Source organism: Balaenoptera borealis (genome assembly GCF_965194805.1).
Source record: "Balaenoptera borealis genome assembly, chromosome: 10".
Lineage (NCBI taxonomy): Eukaryota > Metazoa > Chordata > Mammalia > Artiodactyla > Balaenopteridae > Balaenoptera > Balaenoptera borealis.
The window spans coordinates 71373152-71400093 of NC_138874.1; the positions used below are offsets into that span (position 1 = coordinate 71373152).

Below are 26942 nucleotides of genomic sequence, written 5' to 3' on the forward strand. Positions count from 1 at the left end.
TAGTGGGACAAGCTCTGCTTAGATGTTGTCAAGAGCTTCCATGATTCCCTTGGGAAGCATTTTCAGTAGACGGTGAGGGTCTTGCCGCCTCCTTTTATACCCTATGTCAGCAGGTCCCCCACTCACGCACCTCAGTGTGGATTTATGCAGCTATGACCAGAGTTTTGGAGAGTCTGAATTGAATCATTGAATAGCAATGACTTGCTGGACTTAGCCTACAGCTACCAGCTCTTCAAAGCTTGTGCTCTTCTTGGTGGAATGCATTCACTTCCATATGTGATGGCACGGAGCTCCCACTGAATTTAAGGGGGTGGGTTCGGGGGTGATCGAAGTTCAGTTCTGCAGAGGCCTGGAGATCTCCTACTCCATGGCCCTCTCCCCACCATCGCCTCTTCACACACCCCGACTCTCCACTCCCACCTGGCACTCCCAGGTCCCCACCAGTCCAAATAGCTCCTTGTGCAAATCAGGGAATCATCCTCCATCCCCAAAACACCATATAACCATGTTCTGCTGGAAGACTGCCATGATAAAAATATGACAGGATGCCTAGGATAATTATGATATGAATGGTGTACTAACCTTATATCCTCCTGTCCTAAAGAGATGCTCTGGGAAGTTCCTCCTCAAAAACTGCGCAGTTTATTCACTACCTTGGATATCTGGCAGAGAGGGAGGGAATGAGACGCAGGTACAGGCTAGAGAGAATGACTTCCTCTTTGTAAAGTCAGGTTATTTTTGCTTCTGGAAAATCATTACCTGCTCCCGACTGGTCCCTTTCCAGTAAGCTATCATGGGTCTTTGGGAAAGTTACTGTAGAGCTAAGTTTACGGACGAATATTTACTTTTTAAAGTTATTGCAATAAGAGCCTTAAATAGTAAAGACATTTTCATTTTGAAAATATGGACTGGATTTAGCATGTATGTTAACATAGTGCACTTGTGTAGCTATTTATAGTGTCCAGAATCTTCCAATAGTCATTATCCCATTATAAGAATTCTAAGAGAGGTTAACTCACCTTTGTATAAACATAGAGTCTGAGACAATTAGGGGATAAGAAACTCAACCAAGTTCACATGGCTGTACAGAGGGGCACAACTCACACTCAAGGTTGTGTTTAAAATATATAATTTACCATATATACACGGTCCATTACAAAGCCAAACAACTTCTGTAGTGTGCACTAAAAATCCACCCAGACCGCACTCACACATCAAGAAGTGTCCTTAACGACACAGCTGACAGGATGACTCTGTACCAGAATGGATCTGCCTTCAGTGAGATCCTGGATGTCATATAGGCCCCCAGAGCCACTTCCCCATGGATCTATTTGCCATATGCATCACTGCCTCCCAGCCAAGCCAATTAGAATTCACATGCAAAGTTGAGTCGGGCAAGGCACTTTATAACAGAAGGGTGTTCAGGACACATTTTTCCAGCCCTGCGTATACTTCCTACTCTCCTACCATTGGGGAACCAGGCAAAAGACTATGCTTTCACACGAGAGGACATTCAATTAGAGTTGATAACCTCGGCACACTCCCAAGAGGTCCCCTTCTTCCATTCTGTCAATCGATGGCAAACCCCCCGGCTCCTTTGGAAAAGGGTGAGTGAGAACTTCTTGGAGAATATGAGTCTCTACACCAGGATAAGTCTCCCTGCCAAAGGGGTGGAAGCCCTTCAGAATGAAAGATGTTCTACTTGTCCAGTGGCCGTGGGTGATGGTGGGTAGAGAAACGGGCACTGGGGTATCCAGATAGTTCACTGTCAGCTTAGATGTCAGACTGCCCCACAATCTGTCTCTCTGCCCTTGAATCACCAGGGTCAGTGCATCTATTTAAAACAAGAGGTGCTATCTTGAGTGACCGCTTGCAATAAACACTTTGCACTGCTCTGGGTGCCCTGGCAATGTTATCTGATCCTTTGAAAACCAATTAGTACATATCTACCATCTCACACTTGGGCCTATAATGGCATTTCCTCTAGCTATATATTATGAGCTTGATATCACAGATACAGGAAGGGTAGCAGATTAAAATTCAGATTAAAAAATATAAAACCCAAAGAAACAAGAAGAAACATGAAGGGGTTTGGCTCAGCAGAAAATCTCCTTGGATGGTCTCAGAATCAAGAGTCCTCACTGCTCAGGGCTCAGACCCAGAAAATCTTGTTCTGGGAGATTTGTCCAAGGGCTGCAGCCCCTGCTCTTTTGCAGAGAGGAGCCTTGTGCCTCTCTGAAGGCACCTGGGATGCCGTTGGAATGGGGCTCCCACCACACAGAAGGCACAAGTGAAAATACAAAAATAAGGACTTTGTATCCAAGGTTTCATAAATAACTGGGGTGGCGGATATTAAATACGATGCAGAGTTACAGTTTGTTCTCCTCAAAGAGGATCTGGGCATAGACGGTGCTGGTGGGAATGCCTTTGGCAGCCTGGTGGGGCTTGATCAGCTCCAGCTCAGCATAGGTCAAGTTCTCTTCGGCAATCTTTGGCTATAAGACAAAAAACAACACAATTTGAGCTGACTACCGGGAGTTCAACATCACACATACATTCATCAGGCATGTATTTTCATAGCACTTTGGGGATTCAAAGGGAAACAAATGGACAAAAAATTAAAAAGGATATGTAAAACCTAAATAACATAAGATAGATCTTGTTACCTTATATAGAACACTATGTCTTGCAAAAAACACTATGATTTATTTTTAAGTTGTCACAGAATACTAACTAAAAAAAAGATTAAACATGAGGCCACAAAGTAAACCTTAATTCTGAAAAGTAAAATAATGTAACTACAGTCTTTCATCAAAAGGATAAAATAGAGGGAGAGGGGCTTCCCTGGTGGCGCAGTGGTTGACAATCCGCCTGCCAATGCAGGGGACACAGGTTCGAGCCCTGGTCTGGGAAGATCCCACATGCCGCGGAGCAACTAGGCCCGTGAGCCACAATTACTGAGTCTGCGTGTCTGGAGCCTGTGCTCCGCAACAAGAGAGGCCGCGATAGTGAGAGGCCCGCGCACCGCGATGAAGAGTGGCCCCCACTTGCCACAACTAGAGAAAGCCCTCACACAAAAACGAAGACCCAACAAAGCCATAAATAAATAAATAAATAGATAGATAGATAGATAGATAGATAAATAAATAAATAAAATAGAGGGAGAGACAGAAACAAAAAGTCCCCAAAATTGACAACAAAACTAGAATGCTACCATCTAGAAATTTTAAGTGACTTAACCTGTATAAAACTGAAATTTCAGCATATCTTGAAAATAATGATGAAGATATTACATGCCAGAGCCTAAAGAATGTAGTACTCAGAGAAAAATCATAACCTTAAATATCTATATTAAACAACATGAATTAAATGGATCAAGCATCCAACTGAAGTTAGTAAAAAAAAGAACAAAATAAAGAAAAGCAGAAGGAAGAATGAAAAAAATTAACACTAGACTGTATAAGTCAGAAGATAGAAAACAGTAGAATAATTAAAAATATCCAAAAGCTTGTGCTTGAAAAACACCAATGAAACAAACAAAAAAATTAATCAAGATAAAAAGGGAAAAAGCAAAAATGAATCAAATAGGAAATGAGAAAGGAGGTATAATAAAATGAAAGAAATTTTAAAACTTCAACTTTGTTCAACGTATTGCAAAAACCTTGAAATACAGGATAAAATGAGTACTAGTCCAGAAAAATATAAATTATGAACATTAACTCCAGAAAATGTCAAACTACTAACTACCATCAAAAATAAAGAATGAAAAGAAAGGAACAGAGGAAGGAAGGCCAGAAGGAAGGCAAGAAAATATTGTCAAAAGCACCAGGCACAGGGCTTCCCTGGTGGCGCAGTGGTTGAGAATCTGCCTGCTAATGCGGGGGACACGGGTTCGAGCCCTGGTCTGGGAAGATCCCACATGCCGTGGAGCAACTAGGCCCGTGAGCCACAATTGCTGAGCCTGCGCGTCTGGAGCCTGTGCTCCGCAACAAGAGAGGCCGCGATAGTGAGAGGCCTGCGCACCGCGATGAAGAGTGGCCCCCGCTTGCCACAACTAGAGAAAGCCCTCGCGCAGAAACGAAGACCCAGCACAGCCAAAAATAAATAAATAAACAAATGTGGGGTAAAAAAGCACCAGGCACAGGCAGTTTGATAAGAGAATTTCTAAGAGAGATTCCTTTAAGGAACAGACAATTCCAATAATAACTAAACTGATCCAGAGCATTACAGAAAAGGAAGAACTTCACATATTTTAGAACATGTATTAGTATTAGTATAAATGTATTAGTATAAATTATTAGTATATTAGTATAGTGTATTATGTATTAGTATAAATTAGCATAAATCAGATTTACTCAGAGACTATGAAAAGGCACACTAAAGATAGATAATCACATTCAAGTTGACTTTTTTCCAGGAATGCAAAGATGTATTAGTATAAATTAGCATAAATCAGATTTACTCAGTATTAGTAATGTATTAGTATAAATTAGCATAAATCAGATTTACTCAGAGACTATGAAAAGGCACACTAAAGATAGATAATCACGTTCAAGTTGACTTTTTTTCCAGGAATGCAAAGATGGTTCAATATTAGAAAAATCTATTAATATAATTCACAGTAGTAACAGAAAGAAAAACCATATGGTTATCTCTATAGATGCTGGAAAGGCATTTAATAAAAATTTTAAAATTTTTGTTAAAAATAATTCTTGATAATGTAGTCATAGATTTTTTTTCTTACCATGATTAAGAAACATTATTAAAATAAAGAATAATTGGTGATCCAACTCCAGTCATATTAAAAATAAAGCTGCTATAATTAAAACACTGTGGTATCAACAAATGAATAGACCTCAATGGGACTGATGAAAACATCCAGAAATTAACCCAAATATTATTTTTCAATAAATGGTGTTGGGATACTCGGGTAGCCATTTGAAAAACAAATCATATCCTTTATGTCATTCTTTACATTAGATAAATTCCAGATGAATTAAAATTTTAATATGGAAAATGAACTCATAAAAGTGTTAGAAGAATGTGTGGGGAAATTTTCAAAAATTAATCTCAGCATATGGAAGGTGTTTCAAAGTCTAACACAAAATCCAGGAGCAACAGAAAAAAGATATGTAAATTTTCATGCTATATATTGCAGAATATTCTCTAAATAAAGTCAAAGGACAATTGAAAACATGAGCAAAATATTCACAACTCATATGAAAGGGCCTTACAATTTAACAAAGATAATGGCCAACAGTCCATTAGAAAATTAAGCAAAGAACAAGAGACAGGACCAGAGAGTGCACAGGGAGAGAAACACAAAGGCTCTTACACATATTAAGTGTGACTCAACCTCTCTCAAAATAAGACAAAAGCGATTTAAAATCACTTAGACATCAGTTTTTGTCTCTCAAGTTGACAAGCAAACTAAAAGTTTTCCAAAAGAAACAGAAAGAAACAGGTCCTCTTGTATATTGTTGGTGGAAGTGTTTACTGGTACAAGCAAAAAGCTGGAAACACTTCAGTGGACATCAATAGGAGCCTGATGCATTCATAATGGAGTATCTGGTACAGTCTTTAAAAAGAATGATGGAGCTGTATATGTGTACTGTATGTTTTCCTATCATTTGTGTAGTGTATGGGAGTATATATACATGTATATATGTTATATACTCAGAAAACCCTTGGAACTCGCCTAGAAGTCAAGAACCTGGTCTCCAAGTTTCCCTCTGGGGAAGTAAATGGGGTGGCTGGAGACAGACTCAACCTTTATTGTAGACATTTGTTGGTACCTTTCAAATTTTCTAGATGGTACATTATTTAAACAGCACATTAATTCATTTTAATTCACAATTAGAAAAATAAAAGCTGGTCACTAATTTATAGTCGTAAAAGACACATCACTTTCATTTAAGCAGCCCTGCTTTTGTTTTTTGGCTGCTTTGGCTGTGTTGTCATTGTTTTATTTTTATTTTTTTGGCTATACCTTGGTTAACTCACCAGAAGTCACGACAAATAAATCGTACACATTCAATTTAAGTTTCTTAAAAAGTATGCCAAAAGCAAAAAGCCTCTTTTCTTTTGAGATGAAGCATCACACTAGAGGACAGGGAGCAAGAGACAAAAAGAGAATGTAAAGAACTCCTTACGGCCAGTACTGACTGGTCAGGGGCGACCGCTGAGCGACCTTCAAAATTGTCTGGTCCTTTTAAAATTTCAGCGTTAAGGACAATTATAGGGATCAGAGCCTCCTGCTTGTCCTTTGATACCAAAAATCTTTACGTTGTTTCTTAGTCATCCATATCTTACCAGCCAACAAAAATACCATTTACATCTTGCCTTTTGGTTTAATTACATTTCACATTAAAATGATTCCATTTAGAAATGTCATGTGTCCTCAAATAAGCACACAAAACCCAACTCATGTAAATTTTAGAACCAAGATTTATGAAATCATATTGTCCAGGTGTTTTATTACATTACTTTGAAATTGCATTGTTTTCTAGCGTAGATTATCTGTTTATTCTTAAGTTATTCCATTACGTTTGGATATGAAAAATAACACTAGCTTTCTCAATACAGGTCACCAGGCTGGCTTGGCTGATGTGTTGTTTTCATACATTTTTATGATGTTCCTATAGTAAACATAATTTAATAAAGCCAAAGCACACTAAATAAATAATTGCATCTAGAAAAGCAATAAAAACAAATAAAATTAGTACTTTCATAAGTGGAAAGGTACTTCAATTACTGCTACAAGCAACAACCCACCATAAAATGTGTAGAATCATTTCCCTTATGCATATTTCTGGAATATAATAATTTGATTGAAGATATGAGGCAGCACACAGGAGGCTCTGAATTGTGAAGTGTATACAGTTTCCAACAGGAGATGCATAATATTAGCCCTTGGCACCTTTAAAGAACGTATTGTTTTTCTGGCATGCATCCTTGGCTATCAACCATGTGCTTAATTACATTTCCCAGCTTGTTTAACTAGAAATAAATTCCTAACAGCCACTGAAATGGGCAAAATGTAGACTCCTCACCAGTTTTCACCCAGCTACCTTTCTTTGCACTGATGCTTTAGTGGAAGGTTTAGGTGCATTAAGAAGTAGCTTAGAGAAGAGTAATGGCGTATCAGTGAGACCAGGTAAGACTGTAGAACTGGTAGTAAAACTGGGAGCCAGGAGCAGAATGTAAAGGTTAAAGTGGGCAAGTGCAATGAGGCAGAGGCAGGGTGAGGGACCTGCTGCAAGGCCCCACCCGTATGTCAGGTGATGTCCGCCATCTTGCCAACACAAACCTGTTTGGATTTAAGATAAGGAATCACTCCTAATGTGTATGGCAATTCAAGAACTGGAGTACAGTGAATGGGTCTCCGAAGGTGAATCAAGACATACTTCTGTTAGTTCCCTGACAGCTTCTGGCCCTCAAATGACCCTCTCTTCAAGCCCCCGTCCTGTTCCTGGTGGTGCAGGAAGTACATGGGGCATCAGCACTCAAGAAGACAAAATTTAATACTCTTGAACTGGCTGTTCACAAACACGCCTGCAGCAGCTCTCGATTGCACTGGAAAACACAAAGGAAACTGTGGAAGGTACGGCTTCCAGGCCTCAGACATGAGCTTTACACTTAGGTCTGCTGTTGCTGTGTTCCCGGAAACAGGAGGGGGCTGGGGACCAACAGCTGGAAGTTCTGGTAGGGTCCTTTAGAAGAGGCTCCAGAACTTTCTAAACATGTGAGAAGCAATAGTGCCATATCCTCTTCCCAGGACTGTTTGGTTTTACTTTCTTTTCCCTTTCACCCAGCCTGGAGAGACTCCTGGTCCATTTCCCTTTCTATTCCTCCAGCAGAGGCCTGGTATTTGTGTCAACTGCTTGGAGTCTCGTAGGTTCTAAACCCCTTTGTTTTATGTGCCTTTAATCTCACTTTTCATACATTTCCTCCTAGTCGTGAAGAATCCACTCCCTAGTCTGGAATGGGATTCTATGAGCAAGAGGGGATGGAGGTTCAGATGTAGACATGTGTCACTGCACCCAAGGAAGGTGAGAATAAAAGGAAATTCTCCCGGTTCAGTGAAAGTGTTCACGGCAAGGAGGTGAGGAGAGGCCGTCACCCGGTGGCTGCCTGCAGAGCGTGGGTGCAGGAGGAATTGGGTCAAATGCCAGCTGTGGGACCTTGGGCCAGTTCCATCACTGGCACTCAAGGACCTACCCTGCTGATGTAAATGAGGATTTAAATGAGATGATGTATGGAATGATTCTGGCACCACTGGGCCTACCCCATAGAAGATGCTAAACGCGTGCCTGCTGAATGAATAAATGTTCTGGTGTCATCATTTTTCTCTAGAGTGTCAGCTCAAATATCCATTTGTGTACCTTCTGAGATCTTCATGCGTTACCAACAACTATGTGAACTAAGTAGTCCTGGATATCTTCTGACACATAAGGAAGAGATTCTAGGAAATTAGTTGTTATGGGCTGAATTGTGTCCCTGCAAAATTCATATGTTGAAGCAATACCCCAGAATGTGACTATAGCTGGAATCAGGGTTTTTAAAGAGGTAATTCAGATAAAATGAGGTCATTAGAGCAGGCCCTAATCCGAGATGACTTGTGTCCTTATAAGAAGAGGACATTAGGACTCATATACATAGAGAAAGAAGACCATGTAAAGATACAGGGAGAAGATGGCCATTTATCAGCCAAGGCAAGAGGCCTCAGAAGAAACTAGCTCTGCAGACAACTTGATCTCATACTTCTAGCCTCCAGAACTGTGAGAAATATTTGTTTAAGCCACCCAATCTATGGTACTTTGCCTGACAGCTGAGCAGACTGATAGATTAGTCAGGATGGTGACAGAAGAGAAGGGAAGAGGGAATGGGCTGCCTTAGTGGGAGAGGATTGGGGTGGGTGCATATAAGAAGTCACTGCATTTTATGTCAACATGGGAGGAGAGCCATCCTCTCCCCCTATTCGGTGAGGAACAACACTGGAATAAAGAGGCTCTAGGACTCTCTCATATGGCACAACCCCCACCCCCCAAGACACACACACACACCCCTCCCACCCCCCGCAGCCCTGCCCCCCACGGCGTAGCTGGACCCTGGGCTGCAACAGACCTAGCTGCATTGCTGGGCCATATACCTATTAGCTTTTAGGAAACATGGGATGGGGATGCTGGCATTTATATCCTGCTAAGAAGGGCGCTTGGCTCCAACCATGAGAAGGAGGCTACTGCAGGCAGCAACCGAGGCCCAGGCGCGGCTGCCTCCATGTGAGTAATGGGCTGCGGGACAGTCTTGCCCTCTGAACTGAATCCAGGGCACAGACAGAGCCCACGCTTATCCTCATCTTTACAACTGAGCAAACAGAGCTCTGAGTGTGGAGCAGTCAGCTTTATCGAATCAGGTTGCTTTTGCCCGAATCCCGGTGCACCCACCTGCCCCTCCCCAGCTCTCCCTGAAGCCACTGCTTTTGTTGCCACTTCTCATGCAGCTGATATAAGGAGAAGCAAACCTCAGGAAAAGACTTGGACGAGGTTTAGCAAGTGTTGAGTGGAAGACAGATCGAAATCCCACAGAAAAGGGCTCCTTGATCCAGGGAAGTGATAATACATCTGTGCGCTCAGACCTTCGTGGGCAAGGTGTCTTGTCTCTTCCCAGTGAAAAATAAATGGAATTAATTTTGAGACTTGTGGCAAAAAGAATGGAAACCAGGGCCCACATGCTCAAGATATGGGAGCCTCTTGGTCTCAGGAAACCAAGGGCCCGAGGTTTAGGTAACTGAGGGTTGAAATTCACTCCATGCTCAGCTTTCCCAAGAGGGTGCAGGGCTGTTCCAACAGTGCTGAGCAGCCCTTCTGCAATCTGTCTATTCAGAAGGGGCACTCTTCTATAATCTACATAAAAGTGCCATATGCACTAGCAGTGGCCCTAGCCTGTGCCCAGATATCTTGTTGTAAAAGACAAATAAATGACAATCTGTTTCAAAATAAAATGAAATACATAAAATAAACCATGATCTTGGAAATTCCTACTCCCAGGGCTAAGTGGAAGTAGCCAGATGGTGTGGGGCAGTGACCTGTGATCTCCAGTAGCTCTCAGCAATCACGGCGGCCTGGAGTCTGCTGTCTCTGGTACGGAAAAAGAGGACCCAGCCCACTGTGGGTGTAGGATTGGGTGGGGCTCAGGATATGGGTGTCAACATGAGCCAGAAGCAGGGCTAGATTTATTCTTTCACAGTACCTTCCTCTCGGATCTTTCTGATCTGTTGTTTGGAATATCAAAGGAGTTCTTTAGCAATACGTGTTGTAGGTTGCAAGGCCCCAAGGGAAGGCACTGATGTACTTTGGACACCCTGCCACTGCTAAGAGTGCCAAGGCTTATGCTCTAGATGCAAACTATCCCACGTGACTTGCTTTCAGTCTTCCTCCCAGGTTCCCCTCCTGTAACATCCCAAGCAGGTGAGGGGAGCTCAGGTTTCAATTTATGCTGGATCCCTCGGCATGGAATTCCCTCTCCCCTCATACACAAGGTGGACCCCTCCTCCTTCAAAACCCAGCCAAGCCCTCGGTGAGGACTCCCGGACACTATCTTTGGCCACATCTTCCTCCATACAACTGCCCAACCTTGTGAGGTTTTCTGAGATTGCACTGGGATCCACCATGACATATTCTCTTTCCCTCTCTCTCTCTCTAATAATAGTAATTATCAAACTGCTCACTGGCCAAAGAATGAAGAGATTTTATAATAAATTCTTATTTATTTATTTACATAAATAAATATTTAAACCTTTCTAAACATGCTCCTGAGCTATGTTCTCCAACACAGGCAACACCCCCTAACCCCCCAGCCCACAGGTTCATGCATGCACCGTGCACCCCCAGCCCTAGGATTACAGATCTACTCACACCTCTCACTATGCCTTCCAGGGACACCAAGGAGATTTTTATTTCACTTTTTAATTTAATTTTCTTAAAAGACGTGCAGTAAAAGTGACTTTTTAGGGGGATCGTTGTATGCATCTGAACACAAGTACAGGTTTCTGGGCCCAGGACACAGGACAGTCCCATCACATGCCCTCACGCTTTCCTCTGAGGTCATGTCCTCCCTCCAACCTGACCATGGGGCAACCTGATCTGTGTTCTGTCACTATGGTTTTCTCCCTTAGAGAATGTCATATGAAAGGCATCCTACAGTATGTAACCTTGTGGGATCAGCTTTTTTCTCTCAGCATAATTCCCTCACATTTCATCCAAGCTGCTGCACGTATCAACAGTTTGCTCCTTTCGATGGTAAGGAGTATTCCATGGTGTGTCACATGCCACACTTTGCTTATACGTTCACCTGCTGAAGAAGATTTGCGTCGTTTTAAGTTTTTGGTGGTTATGAATCGAGTTGCTATACATATTCATTGCAGGTTTGTGTGTAATGTGTCATTACTCCAGGGTAAACACCCAGGAATGGGGTTGCTGGGTCGCATGGAAAGTACGTTTAACTTCAAAAGAAACTGCCAAACTATTTGTCCAAAGCGTCTACACCATTCTACCCTCCCTCCAGCAATATCTGAGAGTTTTAATTGCTCTGCATACATGATGGCACTTGGTGTTGCCCGTATTTTTTACTTTAGCCATTCGAGTAGGTGCTAGTGATCCAGTAATTACTATTTCACTGTCCCTGAGGGACTCACCAATTCTAGACTTGCACTCAAGTTCTCAGTGATGGCCACTGAGCCAGATTAAATTTCCACACAGCACGACATCCCCTCAGAAGAACTGGGAAAGGATTATCACACAGACCAGTTTTCTAATGCAGTGATGGAATCTTCTGGACTCCAGGTGTATCAAAGTGAGTATGCAAGTTTCAAAGTCTGAAACACCATGTCTCCCATCCCCTATCCTTCTGTCCTGCCAGTGAGGAGACGCTGCTACAGCAGACGACAGCCTCCAGGCTGGACCTCCCACTTCTCATTTAAGCCCCACTTACCCCCAGTTTTAGGGTGATGATTATGGGACATATATCTATGGGGAAGGATTTACTGGATAAAACTAGCACCAGAAAAGTCAACCCCCAAAAGGCAGAAGTTGTGTAACTCTTGGGAACACACCTCACTTCGAGCTCCTAACTGGAAGTTTCTTGAGTGTTTCATTTTGTTGGTGTGTTTCTGGGGTTCAAGCCAAGAATGAACTTTCCTACTAGGAGAGAGAGAGATTTAACACTCTATGCAGACTCCTGCAAAACAACACTTTTTCACAGAGATCACAGTTGGACATGCAAGTTGAATTAAATTGCAGGAATAAAAGAAAAATGCAATTGCAGCCACTGCAAGTTCTCCAATGTCAGAAGTTCAATTGGGTAATACCATTACCGCAGCAACAGATCAATAACTAGGACATGGGATGTTTATGCTAACGTCACCTTAGAGTTTAAAAATGTGATTGCAGTTCTACTGAGTTGCACGATCAGGAATCTATTTACCCAAGAGAGAATTACATATTATCCATATTATCAAGGGCAGACTTCCTCTTCCCCCTTTGAGATAAGTGCTCATTTTTTATTCAACAGAGGAGTACCTGATAAAACAAACTCTCGCCTCCCAATATCCGTACACATGCAACTATGGCCACTGGGGTGAGGGATGCTGTGCATTCAGTGAAGCTCTGTTTGCTGGAGGGCCCTCAATGGATACCTGTAGGTCCCAACTCAGGAAAGAAAACTCTGTTGTGGTCCTTATATGTCCTGTAAGAATCAACAAGCCTTGGAAATGAACTTGACTTAATTTTGAGTTCCAAAGGTCTGCTGACTGTTTATGTTTATATGTTTACTTATATTTAAACATATTATGGAAAGAAAAAGTAGAGTTCCCTGGTATGCACATTAAATTAAAATAAAGAATCAAACTGAACAAACGAGACACCTTTCCAAGACAGAGATGTTAAACTGTGGTATGAAGGACACAATCCAGAAGTGACTTTGGGAGGCGACAGAGGATGGGGATTGAGAAGTGGTCCTTCCGAGACAGAACTCAGGAAATGTCAACTAATCTTCACCAACTCATTCAATCCTCACATACCAGCCCTGAGGGATGTGAGGTGGAGCGAACGGTCATGCCCACTTCACAGAGGGGCAAATAGGCTTTAAAAGGCAGGTACATCACTCACGGTCCTGCAGCCATTGTCGGATGGAGTCTGGACTCAGAGCCAGGCAGGCCTGCCCAGAATCCACCCTCTGCTCATGGGCAGTGCCCCACACTTACAAGTACAGGGCCAGCCGCAGTGACTAAGGCTCTGGTGTGGACGCCTGGTACCCAGGTGAGCCAGCCAGGCAGACAGCAGACCTTGAAATCCCAAGGGGGAAAAGAGTGACCTTCCAAAGACAAGGGAGAAGCTTCACTGGCAGAAATCTCAGGAGGGGGTGTTTTCAGAACAGGTCTGCACTGCTCAGTGGGCAGGTGAGCTCCAGCTAAAGGGGAAGTGGGGTCAGGAGAGCTGCCCCACGCTCATCAGAGGCCTGGCTTGGTGTGGAGGGACAGAGTATGTGAGGGCGTGGCTCCAAGAGCAGACACGTGGTGCTGACACTGACGAGAGGATGATGAAGGAGGAGGGAATCCCTTCAGGTGACCACTTGTCTCTCTCCACAGTCTCACCCACAAAGGACTCTTAACCTCCAAGGACGGAGCAAGTGTGCCTCTTACCAGCATGGGATGGAAGTGACAAGGGTGCAGGCTCTGCTTTGGCCAGGCTGCATGTGGGGTGGCAACAGACTCTTGATTAGAGGTGCCCATTGAACAGGTAGAACTATGAAGCCAAGCGTCAATGGGGTAGGACTGGAAAATCCAGGGGAATTTTCTGAGGTACCCGCTGGAGCCACATGCCAGGTCTGCTCTCACCGTCTCTTTGGGGCTGAGGTCAGTGGTCCAATGGGACCTCTGGCTCTAGTGGTATAACTGATACCAGAATCCTCCCTCAGAGCTGGGAGCTGGAATCCAGCTGCATTCTCACATCCAGCAGGCGGCTGTGACTGCTGACTTAGGTGCATCTTGACAATCTGAGTCAGGACCCAGAGACCAGGACCCTTTGTTTCTGTGCACGGATATAGAGGCGCTCTCTGAGGCCCACTTCCTTTGTTGTTTCAGCCATCTATAAGCCTTGCAATTATATCTGCCTACCTCACACCCAGCTTCCCTTCCACATGGTTACTCGGTGACTCATGGCCAATAACCCAGTGTTCTCTAGGACTTTGGAGGGCTTAGAAAGGCTCTCTAACTCAGCAGAGAAGCCTTGGATGGAGATGAAGATTTTAAAGTCTTATCCAGGTGTGTTGGCACCTTGGGCTGGATGAAGTCATTCGGAAATCATGAGCTGGGCAAATTCACATCATGCTCCTGAATCTGGAGAATTCAAAGGCTGTTTAGCAAAGTGCATTACCAGAATGAATTTGACATGACGGAAAGTCACATGCCCCTGGCTAATTGCTCTGAGGACAGACAGAAGTGACCAGCTTTAGAAAGTGCTGAAGCTTTGCACTGAAAGGCCTGAGGCATTACAAGTCATCAGACAGATGGATATCTCTAGATTTCACCAACATATGTTTTGGAAGCTAAAATGTGATTATAGATAACGCTCTTGGGGAGGGTCCTGATACATGAAACTTTTCACAGTGGCACAGTGAGAGCTCCATGATCTAATACAGTCACGTATTTTCTCTTCCCTGTGGACCATAGATGTATGTTTTCCCAGCTGCCTTCCAAAATTACTTTTCCTGGCAGTATTATTCAAGAGAATGCTTATGCTTTGAAAAAGAGAGTGTTTGGTTACCTACTACATAGGAGTCCACTCTGAGAGTCTTCAATCTTGAACAATCTTTAACACTTTTCTAGATTCATCAGATTGGGCAAGGGTCTGTCTAGGGGTACTTAAGAGCATGGACTCTCGGAGACTGAAAAACTGCTATTTACTGGCTGTGTGACCTTAGGTAAGTTACTTAACCACTCTGTGCCTCTGTTTCCTCATCAGAGGCATGGGATACATAAAGTGGGATTAATAATAGTACCTATCCCACAGGGTTATTTTGAGGATTAAATGCATTAATATATGTAATGTACTTAGAAAATTACCTGGTAGTTCAACAGTAAATGCTACACAAGGGCTCAACTATGACTACAATTTTTATCGTAGAAACGAACAAGTGTTGCTTTAACAATTTCCCTTCGAAATATTTAGAGGCAGAGAACTGAAGATACTCAGAGGTCATTTGGAAAACATTATGTACCAGATGCTGCTGGATGCCATTGGACCTCAGAAATCAAGGCAAAGGAATGGCAAGCTTGGGCTCAATAGCTAGCAAGCGACAGAGCCAGCGCAAGAGCTGTCCTGTAACCACACCACTCAGGTCCATGGGAGTGGTGACTTTGTCAAACTTATCCATTGCTGCACCCAGTGGTATGCAGGGAAATTGCCGAGCAACTGGCCCTCCAAGAAGAAAACTCTCATTTGTAGCATCTGCTGATTTACATGTGTAAATCCTCCCGCAATGGCTGATTTCAAGATGCTGAAGAGATTTGTTTTCTCTAGTGGATAGGAGTGGGCTGGAGCACGCCACTGTTTATAACTTAGCTCCTAGGAAGATATCTGACCCAGGTGCTACCTGGTGCATAGGAGATACTCAATGCTCATTTTTAAATGAATGAGTGAATAAGACAAAATGAAAGAAAACCAGTCTGACACTCATTAAAAACTGTTCTGTGGATATCCTTGGTCCCAGGAATGTAGGAAGAGGATGCTCTCAGAAATCATGGGCAGAACCATGGAACTCATTTCTCTTTCAGCCTATCTAGGGTTTCCATGAGTACAGTCTACTGAGAAGTACGATACTTGGATTCTACTACTTGGAATCATATAAAATCTGCATATGGCTTTCAACTTCATGGTTTTAAAGACAGATGATAGGTAGATATAGATAGATGATAGATGATAGATAGATAGATAGATAGATAGATAGAGAGATATCCTACACTGGGGAGGGTATGAGGAAATGTTCACTCTCATCCTTTGTTGGTGGGAGAATAAATTAAGAAAACACTTTTGGAAGGTAATTGGGCAGAATCTATCAAAATTGAAAACACAGATATACTTTCCCATCATAATCCCATTTCTAAAAATCTCTCCTACAGAAACACCATTAAGCAAATTTGTATCTGAAAGGATATTCACTAGAGCATTGATCCAAAGAGTTAGAAATTAGAGTTGGGACTGATTAAAGAAACAATGATGCCATAACACTTTGCAGTCATGAGAAGAATGGGGTAGATCTATATGTACTGATATAGAAATATGAGCCTGATATATTGTTAATGAGAAGACAATTCAACGTGTGAACATTTTGTTTAGGATTGTTTTTAGGGAACACACAGAAATGGATTTGTCATAATCCGTGGACAAGACCTACAATGACTGTGGGTCGACTGTATATACACTTTGGGAATACACACATATATATGGATTTAAGTTTATATGTACATAGAAAAATACTTAGAAGAATATAAGCCAATCTCCTAACAGAAGCCACCTGTTAGGAGGCCCAAGGAAGAATTTTACTTTCTGTTTTAACAAATAGAGATCCTGAAGTGCCAGCCTTACTCCTGCACCCCATGCAGAATTACCATTACAGCTTTCATCATGAAAACCCATCCAGTAAAGTCAGGACAGAAAACACCCTCGACCCAGTGGCATAGGACTTTACTGAGTGCTTTTGATGAGAGGCAGCAGACCCCAGAGTCCAGCGAGGAAGAACAGGGACTGGGGGCCAAGTGCCTGGTCAGATCCAGCTCTGCCACTTCCTGGAGGGGGAGTTTGTGCTGGTACTACTTCCCCATGCCTCCCCTGCCTCATCTATGAGATGGACACATTACAATGCATAGGTCAGAGTCATCCCAATGTTCATATTGGTAAACACTGGGATAGTGCCTGCATGGGCAAGTGCCATCAAAGTGAAGGTGTGTATTATCACCATCACCATCATCATCATCACCATCACCATCATCACCGTCATCACCATCACCACCACCATCATCATCGCCATCACCATCACCATCATCACCACCAGCATTATGTTCTAGACACAAGGTACAGGGCAAGCATTAGGAGCAAATACAAAATAGTAGGAGGTATGCTAGCTTATTTGTTGGATTCATATGTAATATGGGCAATGGGCACATATGATTGAATTCATAGTTTGTATTCATCATCTTTCTATGCACACTCTAATCTTAATTCACAAGACTGTGTCTTATTGCATCACATGTACTTGTTGGAATTTATAAATTCAGCTTTAGGAACTTATAATAATAAATGAGAATTGAATCTGGCTAGGGAAACAAAATCCCCTACATGTACCATTAGTTTGTCATGAACTCAGAGTACCACATAGAAATTTTCTTCCTGATATTTTGGATGCCTACCTTGATGTTACAGATAGGTTGATGATGTTTTTCTTTCTTTTCTTTTTTTCTAAAATGGCACTTCATTTCTAGTATTCTCTATTTGAGACTGAAAAAGTCTTTTAATAACAACTCTGAAGTGCTCTGCATTCAAAACTGAAGTTTTAAATGAAATAGGCTTTTTAAAAAAAAAAATCAAATGTGAGCAGAAATGATATTGTTCCATGAGATTACAAAAATGAAATAGAGTGAAAAAGTTAAAAAAAAATATTTCCCAGCAGTGCAATGATCCCAGCAATGAAGTGCCCAATAAAGGCAGCAAATCAGCTGAGCCGAGATGGAAAACAAGCTACCACTCTGAAGGGACATTCCCTGCAGACACACAGAGATGGCCCTGCCCCAGAGTGGGCCCAGGACCCCCGGGAGCAGGGTGGGCCTGTGCGACCAGGCAGGGTCACTCAGGGGACTGGACCCACTGGGCTTCCGGGCCTGCCTCCAGCCTGGACCATCCTCGGGCCCGGCTCACTTCTCTGCTGCCTGTTCACCTTTGTCAGGGGGCTCCAAGGCTCCTGTTCCCATAGCACCTCGTACACTGCCTGTCAACACTGAGTGGGAGACTGCAGAATGATCCAAAGGAATCTGTGATGCAGCAAATTGGAGAAACACAGCTCCAAGGTGGTCAATTCCGAAATCACCTCCCTCCTGAAAGCACAAAGCCACACTACCCTTCTAGAACAGGGCGAGGCAGACTCCCTCTGCATCAATTCTAGAGGATTCCTGTCACCTCCCAAAAGGGGGCTCCCAATGAGTGCTTAAGGTGCTACCAGTCTTAAAAGACTCCTGAAAGTAACGGCTTCACTTGGCCCATTGTTAATAACATCAGAGCCTCAACCAACCTCCACTGGCCTGTGATGAAGCTGAGAAGCATCCAGCCCCGTAGCTGTTTTTAGACAGCGCGAAGCACAGAGGGGCCTCGGCACGGACCTCGTGGCCTGCGGGGAAGTGACAGGCCCGCGTCAGGGCTAAGAGTCTCTAATACGAGATGTTCCCACTGCCACTTCGGGGAGGCCTGATCTCGCCTCCTTGGTGATCACATCCCACTTACGAAAGGCCCAGCCACCTGCCCTCCCCCGACTGAAGGAAGCCTGTGAAACGAAATGACTTCTGTTTTCCCCACTCTCATCCCTTCCGAAGCCCCGGCATCTATTCTTCCCTCCAGTCGACATACATAACTCCCCGTGACAATAATGGGATGTGCATGTGTACCGAGGGGGGCATAGGATTTTTATCTCTGTAAAAATGGTACTAGCGTGGTACAAGCAAAGTTTTTGTTTTTTTCCCAAGGCTTTTACTTGGGGAGATAGATTGTTCATGTGCTTGTGGGTTTTTCCTTCTTTTTAATTTTAAATCGAGATTATGAACATATTTTATGCAGGTTAATATATTTTTTTCATGCAAAATTTAACTGAAACCAGTGCTAGCACATTTAACGACAACAAGAGAAATTCTTCAGCTTATTATAAACATCCTTCAAGAAACCTGAAATGCGTGTCCTCTGGAAATAATTTTGCTGGGATTTGGGTTATTATTAAAATCCTCTCAGAATTCTATCACTGGTGTCTAATGTGCCTCAAAGCCCTTTTTCTGCTACTGATCAGAGAAAAACTCTTTTTGGTCTTGCAAGTACACTGTCGATAGTGAAAACTGAGCTGGAAGAGGGGGCTTCTTTCCTGACACCAGGCAAACACTCAATAGGGCTGGCACCTCAGTCCTGGGCTGACCACTGGGTGCAAGGCCCACTCCTAAGACAGGTTGCTTTCAACTATGATGGAATGAACCTCGTCCCTCTGTTTTAAGTGCTCTGATCTCTCAGATTCCATGAGAGGAGGCAGGTTTACTGCAGACTTTAAACTCAAAGGAATCCCAGACACGCAGGTCTTGGGCACACATTCCCTACGTGTCAGAATTCTCTACCTGCGACTGTGAGGGGTCCTAGGAGATCACAGGACAGGGCTACACACAGCTGAGACGGGGATGAGCTATCCAGGAAAGGTTTACAGGAATGAAAGAGAGTCACAATGCCCTTTAGAAGCAGATTCTCATGTTTAATTCTCTCTTTGTGGATAAATAAGAAAACCCACCATTCTCCCAAGTGGGCTGAACTGTCTCACTAAAATGTAAATACAACTATCTCCGGAGGTGGCCGGCGATGACTCTGTCCTGCCAGCCATGACCCAACCAGAGCTGGCTACTGTTTGTTAAGTTACTCAGAGCTGCACTTCTTAAACTTTAATGTTCATCAGATTCATCTGGAACCTTGTTGAATTGCAGATTCTAAATCAGTAGGTCTAGGGTGGGGCCTGAGCTTCCGTTTTTCCAACAAGCTCCCAGGCAATGCCCAGGCTGCTGGTCCGTGGACCTCACGTTGAGCAGTGAGGACTTAGAGCTCCAATCTCAGATCTCTGCCCTCAATTGTTCATTCATTCCACACATAGTCTGCAGATCCCAGGTCCCCCACTGGGGACAGAGTGATGGGCAGGTTGTCGATGACTTTAAAACTAATGCTAATCAAAATTTAAAACTTCTGGGCATCAAAGGACATATCAACAAAGTGCAAAGGCAACCTACAGAATGGATGAAAATACTCACAAATTGTATATCCAAAAGGGGTTAATATCCAGAATATATACAGAACTTCTATAAACACAACAACAAAAAACAAGCAATCTGATTTTAAAATGGGGGAAAGACTTGAATAGACATTTCTCCAAAGAAGATATACAAATGGCCAACAGGCACATGAAAAGATGCTCAACATCACTAATCATTATGGAAATGCAAATCAAAACCACAATGAGATACCATCTCATACCCATTAGGCTGGCTACTATATTAAAAAAAAAACAAAACAGAAAATAACGAGTGTCGGTAAGGATGTAGAGAAACTGGAACCCTTGTGCACTGTTGGTGGGAATGTAAAATCATGCAGCCACTATGGAAAAGAGTATAGCGGTTCCTCAAAAAATTAAACAGAGAACTACCATGTGATCCAGGGATTCCACTTCTAGGTACATATCCAAAATATTTGAATGCAGGGACTCAAAGAGATATTTGTACATCCATATTCACAGCAGTATTATTCATAATAGCTAACATGTGGAAGCAACCCAAGTGTCCATCCACAGATGAATCGATAAACAAAATGTAGTATATATACATAAGCTGAAATATTATTCAGCCTTTAAAAAGGAAGAAAATTCTGACCCATGTTGCAACATAAATGATCCTTGACAACATCATGTTAAGTAAAATAAGCCAGTCACACAAGGATAAACACCATATGATTCTACTTATATGAGGTACCCAGAGTGGTCAAATTTATAGACAAAGTAGAAGGGTAGTTTTCAAGGGCTGGAGGGGGACAGAGCAGAGAGTTGTTACTTAATGAGTACAGACTTTTGCAGGATGAAGAGCTGTGGAGATTGCACAGCAATGTGAATATACTTAACACCACTGAACTGTACACTTATGAATGGTTAAGATGGTAAATTTTATGTTATGTGTATTTTAACACAATTAAAAAAAAACAGTTCCCACCATCTGCACTATCCAAGGTGTCTACAATGTACAGCCTTCACAGCAAGAGAGATGTAGAGGTCACTTTGTACAAAGGAACCATGTGGTTGCCGTGGAGGAGAAAGTCCATTCAGGTGGGTTAACATGACTTCAACATGGAGTGGGAAGTGCTGAGACACAGGTGAGGCCAAGTGCTGTAGGAGGCCCATGGAGAGGCCCTGGAGTCGGATGGATGGGGAGGTGGCGGGCGTGAGAACCAGCCGTGGCGGGGGTTAGCCTGGGGTCAAGCCCAGGCCCCTGCGAAGGAACAGACAGCCTTCGGTCACCAGTGGACATGGGGGCAAGGGAGGAGAAGGCACACAGATTCTGGAAGCATGATATCCCAGGTGAAGCAGACTGCGGGAAGGTGATGAGGTCTGTGTGTGCCGCGGTAAGTTTGGGGTGCGCTTGGAGCTTCCGGTGGGGTGTATCATAAACAGTCAGAAGAACCAGGCTGGAATTGACTTGAAGAGCCAGGTTAGGGAGCCAGTGGGCTGCACAGGCGGCCGCTGCACCTGTGAGAGTGCTGACTCTCGCAGGCAATGTGTTCAAGGAGAAGAGGACCCCAGAGACAGGTAGTACTCTAGAGAGGTGGAGGGGGTGAAGCCAGCCTAACCATCTGGGGAGGGGCGACAGCCAGGAGGGAAAGCAGTCAGCTGGGGTGATGGCAGGTGACCCCCGTTTACCTCCAGGGACAAGGGCATCGATGCATCGAGGGGTCAGAAATAACAGATGAACTGAAAAGGGTCGTGAGAGTTGGCAATGGGAGGTCCCTGACATGCAGAGCATAACTCTGATGCCTGGGAGAGTCCAGATTTGTGGAGGAGTGGGACTGAAGGGACAGGAGGCCTCAAAAAGAAGGTGGTGAGTGATCCACATCTTGGAGGTGAGTGGCAGCTCTGTGGGAGGATGGGCGGGGCAACAGGTCCGGACAGAGCCCGTGGGGCCCAGGGTAAGATGACCTGGACCACACAGGGTAACGGGGTGGAGCGTGAGACAGATGATGACAGCTGCCACTCACGGGAAGCCCTGCTTCATCCTGGAGGCACGGGGGTGCCCACGAGAGTATTTTAAGCAGGGAAATAACATGATTGGAGATCCGTTTTAGAAAAATCCCTAGGCAGCAATGTGGGAGAGGGATCAGAGTGGGAGACAGGATACAAGAGACCCACTGGGAAACTGGTGGTAATTAAGCCCCTGATGTTCCTACTTTTCCTGTGTCTTCAGTCTTTTGCTCACAAGTGACAGTTTTCTCCTTAGAGAACGGGGGCGGCCTGACTTTTCCGGCTACCGAGTGCTACATACGAGTGACTTGATTATGGAGAGAGAGGACTCAGAGGTGAGGCACTGAAGGACCCTCAATGAGGAGGCATGACCCTGAGGCAGGAGGAGCCCACGGGACTGCATCCTCCCCTGTGAGTTGATCTGGGGATGCTGCCCTCCTCCCTTCCAGCTCACGGTCCCTGTTGCTACCGAGGTCTCGCCTCCACATCACAGAAACTGTTTGCTTTCTCTTCTTCCACTTGGTCTCTGAATCAATAAGTGACCTAAGGCAAGAAAAAGAAATCACATGCACTTCCGGCTTTCTCTGCTTCTTCTGAAACAAGGAAGCAGTGACAGCTTTTCCTGGAAGTGTGTGAATTAGCTCCATGGGTTCAAGGAGCCCTAAACCATAGGGAAGAAATGGGGGTCTTCACTGTCAGTGTTCAAGGTTGTTAGACAAAGGGATCACATTGTCCAGCAGAAAGAGCCTTGGTGATAACGCACGGCCTCATGAGCTGATGAGCTAACTTTGAGAGCAGGTTGTTGGGTTAAAATAGGGGAGAGCAGTTTTGATAACTTGATTATAAAAAGTCTAAAGTGCCTTTCTCACCTCTTTTTTTCTTCTTGAGTCCTATCATTTTCTTTAAACCTTCCAACCACTGTTAGTCTCTGGTATACACAGTTCTTGCAAAATGCCACATTATCTTGGAAACATAAGAAAAGATGCCCACTTGTTAATGCTCTGAGGGTGAAAACACAAGGAGCCAGGCTTGTCATTTTCGCCTGGAGTCTGAGGGTCTGCCGGGAGTTGGCATGTGCGGTTGAGATGAGGGAGATGGAGCCTACAAAACACCTAGCAGAGGGGCTGGCACACAGTAGGTGCTCAGTAAATGGGGGTTCTCGCTTTTTGCCAATGAATCAGTGGAGGTGGCAGGCAGGTTGCCTCCTTGGGGTGAGCATGTGTCAGTATCACTCTGGAAAGAGCGGCTGGGTGACCGGAGGGCTCTGTGGCCTGTGACCACTCCAGGAAGCACGGTTTTATGGATTTTGTGGCAAAATGCAACAATTACAGAATTAAACGCCTAAATTGGTACCAGACCCCAAAGAAAAGATGTTGCCAAGTTATTTTCTAAATTACCCACTAAGGCCTGTGTGAGTCAACAAGTAGCTATTGACTTTAGTTTCAGCTGCCATCAAGACATTGATTTGAGAGATAAATATTGACCAAATTGAGACCAAGGTCAATGCTGGCCTCCTGTGAAAATAAATCTTAATATTAACCAAAAACTGCAGACGCTAGGCCTGGTATTTTTGACTCTAAAACTGCTGGTCAGACAGAGGTCCACTCAAAGTCAGCTCTTTTCTTCACTGTGTATTGTTATAGGTGCAAACTGGTCTCCAAATGGACTCGTTTCTGGAAAATTTGGTATAAAAATTTCAAGCCTTTTCATATCTTAAAAGATCAAAGGACAATTGGTATTTAACAACTGTCATGGGTGATATTTCCCTAAAACAAAGAATCCATTTTGAAGTGCAGATAACTGCCCCAACTTACTTTCTGTGAAAATTAAGAATTTCCTATGTTGAATCTCCATCCAGAGGGGCATACCAACTCAAACAAACAAACAAAAAATCAACCATAAAAACTTGCAATTAAGACCAGTTATTTTTGAAAATGCTGTTGAATCTACTTTGTTTGTAAGTGGCCCCAAACTGCTTAAGGCAAACTGCTTTTATAGCTGTGGACTAAAGAAAGTTGTCCATTCAAGGCTGCTGACACTGCCCCATCTACTGGGGCGGCAGCAGTCTTCATGGGAGATGCAACGCTACCCCCTGTGGGTTGTAGGAACTCACTTTTCTGAAACAGAGTGTTTGTGTGTCCTCACAGGCAAATCTGGGAGTGGGGGGACTTATTGTGAGAATTAAATATGATGACTTGCAAAAAGCGCTTTTTCTTATATATCCCTGGGATATATCAATGGAACGTCAATAAAGAGCGGTTTCTGTTGTTACCAGGGGTAAAAGATTGGATTAGAAACAACAGGCCCTGGGCAACTTAGAATGTAAGATGGGGGAAATTTACAAAGTATAATCATTCTTGAGGTTGTTGATAAATATCAGGATTAAGAATAAAAGATCTGGAAAAGATACACACATACACACACAGATGTGCAGTGATATGGACAGCTGGGAGAGAGTTTGCTCAGACTATCTGGGGAAACTGATTCTCAACGGATGGGATAAAGGATGCCCCAAGGAAAGTTGATAGTTTTAGCCTTTGTGTTCAATTGAGTTTCCCAAAGTCTACTGAATGACCAGAAATCTATTAAAATCAGCAAAAACTCCGCTGCTACATTTGAGGACAAGACAGTGTAGTCAATAGAGCAGAACTGATAAGGAATTTTTGATGATATGAACCAGATGGAATCACACTGTATGAAAAGCCCTTCAGGACCCACAACTCACTGCAGGCAAAAGGAGGCTTTCTTTGGAAAACAGAGGAACCATCCTGTCTAGGAGAACAGCAGAAACCTGGGCACAGAATAGGAAGGTCAGGGGCAAGGCTGAGCCATGAGAGGATGTCAGAATCATGCACAGAGATCCAGGTTCCACTCTGAGACAAGGCTTCAATTAAGCTGGTTAAAACCTCACGCTCTGGGGCTTCCCTGGTGGCGCAGTGGTTGAGAATCTGCCTGCCAATGCAGGGGACATGGGTTCGAGCCCTGGTCTGGGAAGATCCCACATGCCACGGAGCAACTAGGCCCGTGAGCCACAACTACTGAGCCTGCGCGTCTGGAGCCTGTGCCCCGCAACAAGAGAGGCCGCTATAGTGAGATGCCCGCGCACCGCGATGAAGAGTGGCCCCTGCTCGCTGCAACTGGAGAAAGCCCTCACACAGAAATGAAGACCCAACACAGCCATAAGTAAATAAATAAATAAATAAAATAATAATAATAATAATTTAAAAAAAAAAACAAAAAAAACAAAAAAAAAAAAACCTCACGCTCTGGCTTCAGAAGGACAAAGGTTCAAGTCCTGACTGCAGCCCACAAGCTGCATGACCTTGGGTTAGTCGTCCATCTGTCACCTTACTGACTCCGAGTCTCACTGTGCCCATCTATAAAAGCACAATGACAGAACCTACTCCACAAAGCTGGGGTGCAAAATCACACATCCCCATCCTGTTGGACACTGCTCTGGTGTGGAGAACACAGCAGTGACCAGAGCAGACAACCTCCCTGCCTTCATGGACCTTGCATTCTGAGAAGAGAGAGGCAGGTAATAGATACATGTAAAAGTACGTCAGGATGCCTCTCATGGGGAGTTCCTTCAGAGGGTGGGTGGAGTTTTATATAGAGTTTCAGGAAGGCTTCTCCACTGAGTTGATATTTGAAAAGAGACCCTAGGGGGTGAGTAATAAGCCACAGACATAGCCTGGGGAGGGCGGTCCTGGCATATAAGACAACAAAGGCCCTACCAGAACATGCTTGGTATGTTTAAGGACTAGCAAGGAAGACAGAATGATGGGAGGGGAACGAGAAAGGGGGACAGTGGTAAAAATGATGTCAAAGAGGTCATGGGGGCTAGATCATTACAGGGCTGCACTGTCCAATACGGTAACCAATAGCCATATGTGACTATTAAGCTCTTGAACTGTGGTTCTGAAATGAGATGTGCAGGAAGCATAACATACACACTGGATTTTGAAGACTTAGCAGAACAATAAGCATTAAAATATTTCATTAATAATTTTTATACTGGTTAAATGATAATATTTTGATATATTGGGTTAAATAAGCCATATTATGAAAATTGGTTTCACCTGTTTGTTTTTACGTCTTTAATGTGGTTACTGGAAAATTTAAATTACATGTGGCTTGCATGATATAAAGCATTAGAGGCCACAGTAATGAGCATGGCATTTATGCTGAACAATATGGGAAGTAAACAGAAATGCACACAAAGTGCTTAGCATATTTCCCAGAACAGAGTGGAAAATGTTTATGAAACTAGAATTCCATTCACAGACAAGCTACTCAAATGTAAAGGCAAATATATTTGGGGGGAAGACTTTGGATTCAAGAAAAAGTAATAACAGAACTAATAAAAGTTAAGTTTAAATAATTGTTTAGAATGTAGTGATGAAGTATAATGAAACTGGCAAGTAGCAATTATTGAAATATGAAACATAAAGTTAAATAAAAAAGAATCTGACAAAAAAGAATGACAGATAAAATTGGATCCATTCCTAAATTCCAAATGGATGAGAGAAAAACAGGCAAAAAAAAAGGAAAACATATAAGTATTTCACTGTAGCCATCCTGGTAGATGTGAACTGGTTTTCTGCTTCTAACCTCCATTTCCATGACGCCAATGAGATTAAATACTTTTCATGTGCTGATTGGCTATTTGTATGTCTTCTTTGGTGAAGCACATGTTTAAGACTTCTGCCTATTTTTTTGTAGTGTTGCCTTTTTCTTTTTTATTGATTTGTAGGTGTTCACAAATTCTAGGTAAGGATCCTTCATCAAATATACGCGTGGCAGATACACTCTCCCCATAGGTGGCTTCCCTTTTCATTCTTGTACTGATATCTTTAATCAGAATAGACCTCCTAAAT

At 43.4% G+C, this 26942-nt stretch overlaps 1 protein-coding gene and 1 long non-coding RNA gene across 3 annotated transcripts in view; one reads left to right on the top strand and one right to left on the bottom strand.

Annotated features, from left to right (window-relative positions):
• Nucleotides 1–1112: 1112 nt before the first annotated feature.
• VSTM4 (V-set and transmembrane domain containing 4) overlaps nucleotides 1113–26942 on the bottom strand; it is an 89946-nt gene continuing 64116 nt past the window's right edge. Inside the window, exon 8 of one of the 2 annotated variants that reach the window (XM_082407142.1) lies at nucleotides 1113–2495. In XM_082407142.1, the coding sequence (XP_082263268.1) occupies nucleotides 2370–2495 (126 nt within the window). In that variant the 3' untranslated portion in view covers nucleotides 1113–2369. Of the gene's footprint in view, nucleotides 2496–13691; nucleotides 18146–26942 lie in introns of those variants that run through there. The other variant, XM_082407145.1, reaches the window with a different exon arrangement.
• On the top strand, nucleotides 2502–8027 carry LOC309635652. The gene is made up of 2 exons (XR_014248945.1): nucleotides 2502–3829; nucleotides 4139–8027. It is a non-coding gene; the product is annotated as an uncharacterized lncRNA (long non-coding RNA).